The sequence below is a fragment of the Ceratotherium simum genome, chromosome 10, assembly GCF_057802395.1.
Source record: "Ceratotherium simum simum isolate JZ-2026a chromosome 10, ASM5780239v1, whole genome shotgun sequence".
NCBI classification, from domain to species: domain Eukaryota; kingdom Metazoa; phylum Chordata; class Mammalia; order Perissodactyla; family Rhinocerotidae; genus Ceratotherium; species Ceratotherium simum.
This window is the reverse complement of record NC_141909.1, coordinates 25,865,004-25,878,801: the sequence shown is the minus strand read 5'-3', so window position 1 is coordinate 25,878,801 and position 13,798 is coordinate 25,865,004. Positions and strand designations below refer to the sequence as shown.

The 13,798-nt window shown below is 37.9% G+C and overlaps 1 protein-coding gene across 1 annotated transcript; it reads right to left on the bottom strand.

Annotated features, from left to right (window-relative positions):
* Positions 1-10,967: 10,967 nt before the first annotated feature.
* Positions 10,968-13,562, bottom strand: SLITRK1 (SLIT and NTRK like family member 1). Its single transcript, XM_004423103.3, has one exon. The coding sequence runs from the start codon at positions 13,517-13,519 to the stop codon at positions 11,429-11,431; it is 2,091 nt and encodes a 696-aa protein (XP_004423160.2). The 5' UTR covers positions 13,520-13,562; the 3' UTR covers positions 10,968-11,428.
* Positions 13,563-13,798: the final 236 nt, after the last annotated feature.

Below are 13,798 nucleotides of genomic sequence, written 5' to 3'. Positions count from 1 at the left end.
ATCTTAGGGTGTCCAATACTAGAACAAGTTAGGGAAAGGAGGTAAATTTAATTGTGTCAAATAAAAAAACCATCATGTGTTCGAAGTGGGTGTGGAAAGGGGAAATATAACAAGATTGCATTACATAACTGCAATCCCAGGAAAACAACAAAATGGATCTAAGAAAAATGTCACAGAAGGTTGAAGTGGATAGATACTGACAATCTCTCATCAAATACCCAGTTGTGCAGATAAAATGCATTTGTTTTCAAGTCCCTTCAATCTGGCTTTGCATTTTGGCTCTGCCACTGAGCAGAGCACTCCCAGACAAGTTGCTTTCTAATCCTCAGATTCTTTACTTGTAAAATAGTGATTTAAAAATATTACCTACCAGATATAATTGTTTTGAGCATTATGTCAAGTTATTTACACAACAGAGAGCTACTATTAATAGCTAATGCTTTCTAAAAGTACATAAAGTATCAAAACCTCTTTTAAGCATTTTAACTGTATTAACTTATTTAATATTTATGACATTGCTAAGAGGTAGTCATTTACCTTTTACAGGTGAGAAAATCAAGGAGCTAAAAGGTTAATAACTTGATTAAGTTCACACAGTTAGCCAGAGCTAGGATTAGAATTAATACAATCTGATTGCAAAGACGTGACCCTTAACCACTCCAATAATTCTTGATCAAACATGATCAGTTTATTGTTAGTCCTCTTCAATCGTTATTTTATCTCTGACCTACTTTATACATGTTTATAATTATATTCTGATAAAATTCGCTGTCATAACTTAAAATATCTATAACTAAATGGAAAAAATTTAGACAAATATCCTGCATAGTTTTGAAAATTTTATATAATTTGCATAAATTAAAATGTTTTGAGATATTTTAATGAATATATAATAAAGATTCTATTTGAGCTTTATTAGAGGAATTTCTAGTGAGTCTGGTCCAGGGATTGGCAAACTACCTCCCACAGGCCAGGTCAGTCCTGCTGCCTGTTTTTATGCCATCTATTAGCTAAGAATAGTTTTTACATTTTTAAATGATTGAAAAAAGTCAAAAGAATAATATTTTGTGACATGTAAATATTATATAAAATTTAAATTTCAGTGTCTTGCATAAAGTTTTAAATTTTGCCAATACAAATTTTTGGAAATTTATTTTCTCTCTTGTTTTATACATAATATCTATATAATATCCATATGTACATACTATCTACATAACGCCCTAGATTTTGTATCTTAGTCCACAGAGCCTAAAATACTTATTATCTGGCCCATTACAGAAAAGTTTTTCTGAGCTCTTGATTCTAGGCCAACAGTCTCATTTTAGGTATGAAAATTGAGATTCACTGAAATTAAGAGCCTTGCCTAGGATCACAGAGCTAGTTAGAGAAGAACCTAATCCAGAATCAAGTCTTTCCAACTGTCAGGTCTTGGTTGTGGACCCCATAAGTGATCCCAAAGACTTTAAACTCTGTAGTACCTTGAAGCTCTGTTGTGAGAAACAGCAGAGCTCTCAACCAGCTTTTAACTTTCCTTTTAAAAATAAGCTGAGTATTGGGCACTGGCCTGGTGGCATAGTGGTTAAGTTTGTGCACTCCACTTAGGCGGCCCAAGGTTCATGGGTTCAGATCCTGAGCTCAGACCTACACACCACTCATCAAGCCATGCTGTGGTGGCATCCCACATACAAAATAGAGGAAGACTGGGATGGATGTTCGCTCAGGGACAATCTTCCTCAAGCAAAAAGAGGAAGATTGGCAACAGATGTTAGCTCAGGACCAATCTTCCTCATCAAACAATAAATAAATAGGGGCCAGCCCGGTGGTGCAAGTGGTTAAGTGCACGCGCTCTGCTGCAGCAGCCTGGGGTTCTCTGGGTCGGATCCTGGGCGTGCACCGACCCACTGCTTGGCAAGCCATGCTGTGGAGGCATCCTATATAAAGAGGAGGAAGATGGGCACGGATGTTAGCCCAGGGCCAGTCTTCCTCAGCAAAAAAAGAGGAGGATTGGCGGTTGTTAGCACTGGGCTGATCTCCTCACAAAAATAAATTAAATAAATAAAGAAATAAAGAAGCTGAGTATTTACCACATGGCGTCGCACCTATATAGAAAGAACTAAAGCTACTCATAGTCTTGTGAAGAGGGAAAACTATTCTAATACAGCACAATGTTGAAAACTAATATTTGAATTGCAGCAGAACTAAAAGAAAATGGAAAGTAATCACGATTTACTTAAAAGCTTAAGTTCAATTACACTTAGATTGTTCAGGATTAGAGATGGTTACTGATGTTGAGCTTAATGGTGCAGATAAATGGTTGCATGAAGAAAACATGAAATATTTTTTATTGTGCTGTCTACTCAAAGGTTGGACTAATTCCCAAATGTGGCATAGGGTTTTTAAGAGTCAACCAGACACCAGAGTTGCCCACAAGCAAGGGTGAAATAAAACAGACTCCAATCATTGACTAACTCTCAAGTAAGAACAGCCTCATCCTCATTCTTGTCTTATTATTGATTACTAAAGTTAATCTACCTTTGCTGGAAATCACTCCTCTTGGGTGAAGAAAAAATAGTTAAGTCTTTTGTCACTAGTAACGGATAAGATTAATTGTTTCCTTCTGATTCAGAAATATGCTTATTAAAGCAAAGAGCTTAAGCATTTCAGTTTAAAGTTTACGTTGTGCCTTTATGTCACAAGCTATTTTTATCTTTTTCCGCACTTTTTTTGTTTTCAATTGATTCTCATAAACGAGTATTTTGCTGGGTCTTCTGATTTGAGGGAAAAATGTACAGATATTAAAGAGAGCACACGTTTCAATCCTTTCCTACATCAGTTGTGTCTAACATCAAATTTACAATCAATTTCAATAAATCTGCCCTGCAGATAGAGTACACAAGTTAAATACAACCGTAAGCATAGTTTTTATTCTATAAAATGGAGCCATCAATAAAAGACCAAGGATGAATTCCAAGTCTATGTTTTCCTCCCTAAACTCTCCCTGAGCTCCATATTTCCATGTCCATCAGACTACTCAGAATATGTAAATTGGTATCTCAATGTCACCAAGTGCAAAATCTAACACCTGCTTCCTCCTGCCTTCCCTTCTCAATAAAAGACAGCACCATCATGTGGTTGGTAAAGAAAACACACACACACCCACACAAACACACATACACACCCATTTTTCCTTTCCTTCACCCCCACGTCTGCTCCAATACAGAGTTTTGCTGAACACCAAAAATTGAGCCCTCAGTTCTCCACTTCTGTCCACCTCTGCTACTACCACTGCCGCCCAAGAGACCATCACATCTTTCTAAACTCTGCAACAGCACCCCTTGCCTTCCTCCTTTGCCCCCAGTAATTCATTCTTACTAAAGAAGCCAAAAGGGCTTTTTAAATATACCACTTGGATCATATCACTTGCCTGCTTAAAGCTCTCTGTTATACTTGAAATAAAATCTAAATTCCTTTCTACGGCTTATAGAGGCTTATCTGGCTTCTCTCTGCCTCTCCAACTTCATCTCTACCTATGGTCAGACACCAGCCATTCTGGCCTTCTTTCTAGTCCTTAAACATCACATGCACGTTTTTAAATCAGGATATTTTGTACTTGACGATTTCTTTGCCAGGATCTCTCTCGCTCCTAATTTTCAAACGATTGTCTTTTATCATTTTTCACTCAGTTCATGCATCATCTCCTCAGAGAGGACTTCCATGGCCACCCTGAAAAAAGAGATCATCAGCCCCTTCCTCATTTTATTTCATTCATAGCTCTTCATTATTCAAGTTTATTTTAACCATTATTTTTGTTTCGTTTTCTGTAATCTCTTATAGAATGTAAATTCAGATGAGCAGAAATCTAGTCTCTTCTGTGTAGCATTGGAACTTCTGCATAAGTGTCTGGCACATAGTAGTTGATCAATAAATATATGTTGAGTCAATCAAAGTAAAATTTTTATCCTCCCCAGTTGTTTTTGTTTTTGTTTTTGCTTTCTGAATTTGGCATGATTGAGATGTATCTCCCTGATACCAATGCCAGGTTGCCTCCTTGAAATGCCTTGAGCTATGTGATACATACACAACTGATGACTGTATTAGTCTTAAAGAATACACCATGATTAAGGCTGTAGTCAAAATATTCCTCAATCATGGTTTAAAAGCCAACATAAATATGGACTGAAATTTCTCTTCTTGAAATATATCGTACTACTTTAAGATGTGAACCAAAAAACCTGCGTTTATAAAAGAAGGTAATTCTATTTCCAGTCTAGGCATTTGATTACTCATCAAGTGTGTAAATTGGGCTTGCAGCGAAGGAAATTTAATAGGCACCACATTAGCTATTCACGTAAAAATGCTGAAAAAAAATCTATATTATAAAGAGCTTGTGGCATAAATAATTTTTGGCTGACTATAAGTAATGTCATGCCATGCAAATAAAGTTCAAAATTGCTCTGATCTGACTTTCTTCTTAATTTGATGTTATAAATTTTAAGTTATAATAGTAACATGACATTCCATGTCACTCATTTTTTGAGGATTACTGCTGTTTCCTATTGTTAGTTTCTTGGCTTCAAGTCTTATTCCTCATAATATCATACCATAAGGTGTAACACCCTCCTGGAATACTCTGTTATGTCTTAATGTCTAATTGTACCAAATACCATCTGTAACGTGAAATCTGATGGTTGGAGAGCTGACCATTCTAGTGAAAAATAGAAATGTCATAAAATCAAAGTTTTGCTGAAAGATAAAAAAAGTAACATTTTCTGACCAATAATAATAATAATAAGGTTAACTCTCTCATTAAAGCACATATTGAGACACCAGAAACCATTTAGTCATTCAGGAAACAGAGGAATTAACAGCATTGAACTCTTTGCTTTAGTAATTTCATTCCCCTTAGATTCATCTGATAATGAATTAAACCAATTTAGATCCATTATTTTGGAACCTTGAAAAGTTCACTAATATTCATTTCCAACTCAGTGATGACAAAGCCCTACTCAACCATTTACTGTATAAGCTACCAAAACACAAACTGGTACTTAATAGCTCTAGTTAACTAAGGTTGACCGGACTCACAATTGAATTAAGTTAACTACAAAATGATCTAAATGAATAGAAATTAGCAAATAATTATTATATAATAGCATTCCATATATTATATAACAAAATATTTTAGATAGAATAGTTTAGTCATGTAGGATTACCCATAATTATTTTAATAAATAAAAATACCTAGACTAAAACACGTAGATTCTACTCTAGTGTATGGGCAATGACATTGCTTCAAATTCATTCACGATGTTGTAATCCTGTTATTTTATGTAAGTGGTAAAAAGCTCTATGTACATCTAATATTGTGCAAATCATATTGTTATCATAATAATGAGTACTACTTTTTCATATCATATGCAGTTGGGAAATGTTAAAAAGATATTGATTTAAAAAAGTGTGCAGTAAATATCACAGAATCTGGTAAAAGCCATTATTGTTTATGGTAACAGTGGCCCTTTTCCACTCATCCCCCTTTCCTGGGAGGCAGAGACTGCTTCTCTGATGCTACTGTGGAATGGCCATTTATCATCTGTATTTGAGCCACCTCTCATTTTTCACTAGTGACTCTTTCTGTTGATATGCTGCAGCTGAATATGATTCCTTCCTGTATTCTTCTGCCAAGAAGAGAAATGGAGTTAGAGGCAAAGGGAATAAAGCATAGAAGTTGAGTAAATGCATGGCTTTGCGTACTGCTCTCTGCTTGTTAAAACTTTGGACTTATGCATTTGGATCAAACTACTAAGTAACGAAATATTATGTTTTACTAAACAAGAACTGGCTAAGAGATTATTAGCTTTACAGTAAATTTATAAAAATATATGTAATATTATATTAAAGCTACCGTAATCTACTTCATGTATATAAACGACACAAATCAAAGCTAAGTACCCAGAGACAACTATTCTGAAATTTTTGATATCATAAAATATCTTTTTCAATCTTCTAAACTTATATTTGATTTCTCAAATAACTAAAATTGAAAAGTTATCATTCATTTGTTAAGATAAAAACTGATTTGATTCTTTCTTTCTAAAGTGATTAGTCAGAAAACTCTTACTGAAGTTACCAAATTTCAGACATTATTCTCATTTTACAGAAAAAGAGAAAACAAAACTAACAAAGTAATTAAAGCACCTCTTTCATTTTAAAATATTGTTTTAAGATTTTCAACTATTTGCTAACAACCAATGAAACTGACATGACGACTGCACTTTTCCAAATGGCCCCAAACCTAAATTACTTAAAAAAAGAAAAACAAAATTTTCTAGTGGCATTCTTTAAAAATTGCCAATGGTGTCCTACTCTTCTACAATTACAATAATGTATCTATCATATCTTTGTAGGTTGTAAACTCCATGAGGTTAGAACAGCCTTATTTCCTTTTCCAAGAGAACTTCTACAACATTTTTTTCGTAGCAAGTGCCTAGTTAATGCTGCCAATTGAATATTTAGGCTCTAACTGACTCAAAATTCTTTAAATAAACTATAGTTAACTCTTCTCCTGTACACTTTGTGTAAAGTTCAAGTAGGAAATATAATTATATTTCAAGTATGTAACATAGTATGTATTTAGCAAGTAAATGGAAGGAGAAGAGTAATTAATTAGATAATTGAAGTCTAAGCCAATACTCTGAAATTGCCAGTCAATTGAGGCGGAAAGGTTATACTGGGCTTCAGTAACCTAAGATGATTTCTTCAGTGGTCCATGTCATTATAAAATTGTAGTCCTTAAACACTTAATCTGTCATTACCTTAATTATTCAGTTTTTTTGAAACCCAGTCAAATTTTGATACATCACAACAGAATCAATATTGTTTCAGGTTTCAAGATTGCTCTGTTGTAACATGTGCTTTCAGGGAACCATTTAGTTGCATTTCTTTAAGTTCTAATACCAAGAAGAAAGTCGTTCATGTCCTGTATATTCCTTTCTATAATAATATTTTTGGTGACTTTATAGATGGAAGAAAATGCCAGGGAATTATACGAAACATTTAATTTAGCCTTCTTTTTTTATAGTTCAGGACCACATTGAAGCAAATCATATATGCTACAAATCTTAAGTATGCATTTACTATATCTGTTGATGTCATACACAGTTCATCTTTTAAAAATTAAATAATATGCTGCATTTGGGATAGACTGAAATAAGAGAGAAAATGAACCAAAAGTTAAGACATGCTAAAATTAAATCTTTAGCACATTTTATATTTCCATTTTTCTTCAAATAAGCTTACAAATAAAAAATAGTATTTATAAATTAGCTAGCAAAAGAGCTGAATTAGAAACTACTCTACTTAATATTCCACCAACACATTAAAAACACACACCTCCCTTACAAATTCATCCATCTCTCTATATATACCAAATAACATTTATTAACAACCTGGAAAAAGCTAAATTAACAAGCTGTCCTTAGGATCACCAATATAATTTTAACCCATTAAAATGCCTGACAATTCTAATTACATCTGATATAAATATTGTTAAGAAAAAGAATCCTGTTATGGTAATGTTAGATCAGCTATTCCAGCTTCCTCCTGGGTAAACATGTAAAAATGGTTAAACAATAAATTTCTATAGCAACAACTTAAATTCTAGGGTATTCTTAGTTACAGCAGCAGTCACACAAGCTACTACTTTCTTTAAAGCAATGGAACTAAATAAGAGATCTCCTTCTTTCCTCCTTTTCCATCTGGCACGACTAAAATCTCTTTTACTTTGATGAATTAAAGGATGATATAACTGGAAACAAGCCATCCCAACTAATGCACATGGCAACTACAGTTGTATGAGTATTTTATGTAAAGACAAAACAAAAACAAGAAGCTAAGCAATTCTAATTGAGTTTATGGTGAAAGCGCATGTATTACATATTCTGCAAACTAAACTAATATGTAGATAATATATGATATATATTAGTTTATATATATGTAACTATGACAGAGATACTTTATCAAAATGAATAAAACATTGTCTAAATAATAAATGTTCTTTTACATGAAATCACTGAATATGTTTTCTACATGGATTTTTAACATGTATTATTATTTATTAAAATATTTGATTATCCTAGTATTTTTAGAATCAACATATAGATAATTTAGATTTAATGATTTGAATTTTTACAATTCATAAGTGCATATGGCAATGCAAATTTTTTCTTGTATGTTGTCTTCTTATACACCCTTGGAGAACACACTGCAGTTATCTCCTCTGAATGTAGGACAATTTTTTTGTTGTTGTGGCAAGATATACTGGAATATAAAGGACCACCAATACATACCCAATTAAGAAGATACAACCTAGGTCTTTAATATGTTATATAGCATTTTTATAGCTATATATATATTTAAAATAGAATAGCCTTCTTTAAGAGGTTATCTGCTAAATAAATATGACTATTCAATTCAAAGAATGAGGTTTTGGAGTATGAGGGAAATTGGGTTTAAATTCAGCTCCACTATTTATCAGGTATGATCTGAGTTATTACTGACTCTCCTTAAGCCTCAATTTTCTCGTTAGTATAGTGGAAATAGTAATATTGTATTAAATTATTCTCTGGTTGTGAAGGTTAAATTAAATAATTATGTAAATCTTTTGGCACATGCCTGGCACACAATGGCCACTCAAAAACCATTGAAGCTAATATCTAAAAAATAATTTTACTCCTTTAACTTCGGCTTCTATATTGTAATTTTTGGTTAATTGGTATGAGGAAAAGTTCTTGCCCCAGTGCACACCTTCTATGAAATGTTCTAGTTTCCTTACTTAAACTAATCATGTATCCACTTTAAAAATTACTATCATGCCTCATTAGATATCTTTTGTTAAGTGTCACTTTCCCCCAGAGACTTAGAACACCTGCCATCTTTTCTTTTCCTTCTTAAGGTCATAATGAATATATGACTCTTCTCCTCCCCCCAACTTTTCCATCACAAATAAATCTGTTGGTTGCTTACCAGGAACCCAGTTGTACTTTCCATAAAAAGAACTAAGGCCTTCATATGAAAAATAAATAAACAATAAACAACTCATAATATTTGTCAGAGGATAGTAGGTTGCAATTTTACCACTATAAAATGCAGTCCACAAACAAAAGAATGAAGAGAGAAAATGATGAATGGCCTTAGGAATAGTCATGGTTTATAATAAAGATTTTATTAAAAATGCGTTTTAAAATAAATAATACATACTCCAGAACGTCATTGTTCTCGGAAATTACTTCTCTTTAGAATATAAGTTCTAGAAGGCAAATCTTCTTACAACTGCTCTGGGGGCTTTCATTAGCTGATTTACAATCCTATAACTTTTTTTTTTTTTTAATCTGTGGTCTGCAGTTTTTTAACATACTTCTCAAGGGTGGATATGTGGTGGAATGCAGACCCCATCAATATGTGTAGTTTTGTTTGCTTTTTGTCCCCTAACTGCTGATAAAATAGACTGCTTAGAAATCCCAGAGGAATATGATTGAGGCCAGAGTTACATTGGCTTATGAAATTCAAACAGTTCAATGCTTTGCTTGTTAATTACTGGGCCACAACCAGAAATCCGAATGATGGGAGAGAAACACTTCTTTATGATAATGATTGATTTCCGTAAAGATGAGTGCTTTAACAAATTTCAATATGCAGTTGCTGGGGCGGGGAGGGTGGGTGGGCACTAATTAGTTTTACCGTTTTCAGCAGATGTTGAATTCAAAACGCCAGCAGCATCTCAAATGCCAGTCATTAGGGCTGTCTTTCATCGAAGAGTGCTGACCAATGAAATCTCCACTCTGTTTAATGAGACCGATCTAGGCAAAGTCAATTAAATCCAATCTCTACTAACATCCTTAATTCTATATCTGCAGTGTGTGCAGCAGCAGCAACAGTAGCAGCAGCAGGGAGGGATTTCCAATATTAATAAAAGGATTCACTGCCGCATGAGGAAAGAGAAAAAAAAAAAAAAGGAGGGGGCTGTGCTGGGGGAAGGCCTGACTTTACCCGCAGGGGAAAGCTGGAAAAGTCCGGACTGGCATGGAGGAGGGGGAGGGGCGCTAGGTAAAGGGTAAAAAGGATTAGAGAAAGAGCCTTAATGTAGCTCTAGAAAGGATCCACCCCCAACGGTCCCCCTCCCCGTTCCTTCCACCGCAAATCCAATTTACCAGAGGCAAATATGAAGCTGGAAAAATGTAAGGACCCAGAGTTGAAAACATTTTCACTTTAATACTGAAAAAATATGCCATTATAAAATCCTCGAATAGAATTAGTAAGTTTCACGTGCTTCCTCGGTTCTTTTTTCCTACTTTATAAGTAAGATTTACACCAGCAGAGAATTGCTACCATAAGATCGCAGCCTAAGCACTAGAGTGACATTAATTGGTCATGCTTAACTGCCTGAAAATCTTTTTTTTCTGAATAATTACACTGATACTATAATAGAAATCATGGGTACTTATTTTACATTCAGATGGAAGGCATTATTGGATATGTATAGAAAAATATTCCCCCTCAAAAAAAAAAATAAAACATCACCATCAAAATAAAAGAAAGAACCCAAAACAACCCATAAAAACTTCGCTCAACAAAATACATTTTTAACTCATAAAATGGACTGATGACTAGCCATGCAAATGTCTTAAATAAAACCTTTACATTTTTTTTTCACAGTAAACGTACGCTCTGAACTGCCTACCGATCACAAATAATGGCGAAATGGCACTTTCTGATTATACTGTATTTTGTTTCTAGAAAGTTTGATACGATGGGACTTATCAGGTAAGAGAGTGGGTGCTGTGAAGTGACGCCGTCTCCAGTCGCCGGGGAGGGCAGCGTCCCTGAAGCGCGTGGATTCCATGCGAGCCATGCAGCACTTTTTGTTTTTGTCAGAAGTCAGAGTTATTTATTTACAATACATTCATGCCTTCGTGCAACTGCCCATCCCTGCGCAGCCAACAGGGAGCCATCACGCCCCCCTCCTCACGGGGCTAATCCACAGGGGAAAAATAGATATCTATCTCTCTATATAGATGCGGCTATATGTATGTACGTATAGGACCGCGGCAGCCGTCCCCACCAGCCCCTCCGCCGAGGGCAGGAGCACTGTCAGTTCTTTGAGCAGGGCCCCTGCTGGGCTTTGTCAAAAGGGGCTCGCAGCAAAGAGCGAGCTGGCAGCGCTTTCCCAGACACAGTCCGCTCTTTGTTTCCAGAAGAGAGCTAAGGGGTCAGACCCTCTCAGTTGAGCGAGTTCAATTATTTATTTACTTATGTCCATCAAGCCTTGGGGCACGCGGACTTGGATCTGGGCTCCTCTGACCCCTGGGATGCGGGCGGGAGTGGGGGAATCCGGCTTCGCCTTCCCGTTCCCTGCTCTACCCGGGTTGCGGTCTTAGTCTGAAAGCGAGTGGGAGCCACAGTCATACACTCTGTGGGCCCCATCTGCGTTGTAAGGCCCATTGTGCCAGTAAGAAGAGTCACAGACTGTCTGTAGGGAATTAATTTCGGACGCCGAGGAGTTGGCATCCCTTCTCTTAGACCGCTTTCGATTCCTCAGGATAAACACGAGCATGCCCACCACAGTGAAGGCGGAGGTGACAAACACCAGCAGCAGTCCCGGGACCAACACGGAGATGGACACCCTGCTGGTGTCTAGGTAGGAATTGGAGTGCGTCCCGGTCTCCGCCAACCCAGTGCTGTTTTTACTGTGCGAAGTTAACGTGGGCGAGATCCTCGCGTACAGCTGGGGGCAGATCTCGTCATTGGAGAGAAGCATGAAATCCTTCCTAAAGAAGTTCACCGGCGTCTCACACTTGAGGTCGCTCATCAGCACTTCGGAACCCAGGCGTTCTGCCCATTGCTTGAAAGGCACAATAGTGCAGGAGCACTCCCAAGGGTTTCCGTGCAGGTCTATCTGGATGATGGAGGTTAACTGGTCCAGCACCCCTGCCACTGGGAGGTACATGAAGTAATTGTTGTGCAGGCTGAGCTTAGAGAGCGAGACCCCAGCGAACACGTCCACGGGTAGGGACCTCAGCAAGTTGTTGTTAAGAATGAGGATCCTCAGTTTGGGCATGGCGTTGAAGGTGCCAGGAAGGATGAGCTGGATCGCGTTGTACTCCACGTTCAGGTACTCGAGGTTTTGCAGCCCGGCGAATTTCTCCCGGGACAGCGTGTCCAGGTAGTTACTATCCATATACAGCCACCTGAGGTCCAAAAGGTTCTTAAAAGTGTTGTTTTCTACGGTGGCGATGTTATTGTTGCCCAGATCCAACAGAATGAGATTCTTGTAATCCACAAAGTGTGATTTTCTGATGCTATGGATCTTGTTATCTCGCAGGAAAAGCTCCTGCACGTTGGAGAGCTTGGGCTTCAAATCAGCCAAGCTGCTCACGTTCCGGTTGTTGCAGTTCATCTTTAAACCCGACCCTGGGATGTGGTCACAGCTGCAGCCCCCGGGGCAGGGCAAGCCGTTGCCTGGGGGTTTGTTTCTGGCGCTGCCGGTCGCTATCGCTGCCGTGGGTCTGATTTTGATCTGCCAGTTGCCTGGGATCTTTGTACCTCCGTTTGGAGCAGACCCTGGGGTGGCATGATCCTCTTGTCCATTTGTCTCGAAAGGAGTTGGCAGGGGACCAGGAGCGAAGGTCTCTTCTTGGGCAGGGGGCGCTGGGAGACTAGAATCCACTCTGTTTTTCAAAGGACACAAGTCCTGTTCGGTGGTTTCATTGAGGTCTTTCCCCTGCAGTCTGGTGGGGGCTTCACAGACCACTCGGCCGATCAGGGCATTTTTGGGAATGTTTTCGAGCCATTCTTTCAGGGAGAGCAGATCACAGGTACAGTCCCATGGGTTATCCTCTAGCAGGATCTCGGCAATGCCAGGGATTTGCTCCAAGACCTCCTCATAGGGCAGCGTTTTCAGCCTGTTTCCCCGGAGGTCGAGGTGGGTGATGGGCACATACTGGAACACGTTGGCAGGTAGGGTGCTGATGAGATTGTCATTTAAAATGAGTACCTCCAGCTTGTTCAAGTCCTGGAAGGCCCCCGGGTCTATATCCCGTAATAAATTAAAATCAGCCTGGAGGTATTCCAGATCGTCCAGCCCCAGAAAAGTCTGCTTTCGAAAAGACTTGATCTTGTTGTTGTTGATGTGCAGCCTTTTCACCAGCTGCAACCCCAGAAAAGCCCCGGGAACGATTTCATGCAAGCCATTGTTTTCCATGTGCAAGCTAACCGCATTATAAAAGTTAGCGAACTCATTAGGGAAAAGTCGAGTGAGAGAATTGCCATGCAGAAATAAATGGTAAAACTGGGAAGTCGGGGCGGTGAAACGCTGCAGACTTGTAAAGCCCTTTTTTTCACAGTCTACGTGTAGGTCCCCTTCTATCTCATTGCAGGAACAGATCTTCTCTTTGCAAACATCCCCTGTAACGTTTCCAGCGGCAAAACAAAGAGACGTCTCCAGCAACAGAATCCAAAGCAGCATTTTTAAAGCGAGCAATTCATCCCCGATCTCATCACAAAGTAACAGCGACCATCCTGCTCGCCACAGACACAATTCAAGTTCATTTAGTGCTCCAATGTCCGAACCCAGGGAAGGAGAAGAAAAGGGTTTGGGGGGGTGGGGGTGGATTCCTTCCTCCCTAACCCCCCCTCACTGCAACAACCCAGGCGCCAGTCAATTAATATATCTACAAACTATCCACGCACGTAGTGCAAGGCAAGCAAAAAAAAAAAAAAAAAAGTAGGAAAAATAACCCCACTC

Coding starts and splice junctions, on each gene's coding strand:
- SLITRK1 (XM_004423103.3), bottom strand. CDS start 13,519: ATGCTGCTTTGGATTCTGTTGCTGGAGACGTCTCTTTGTTTTGCCGCT.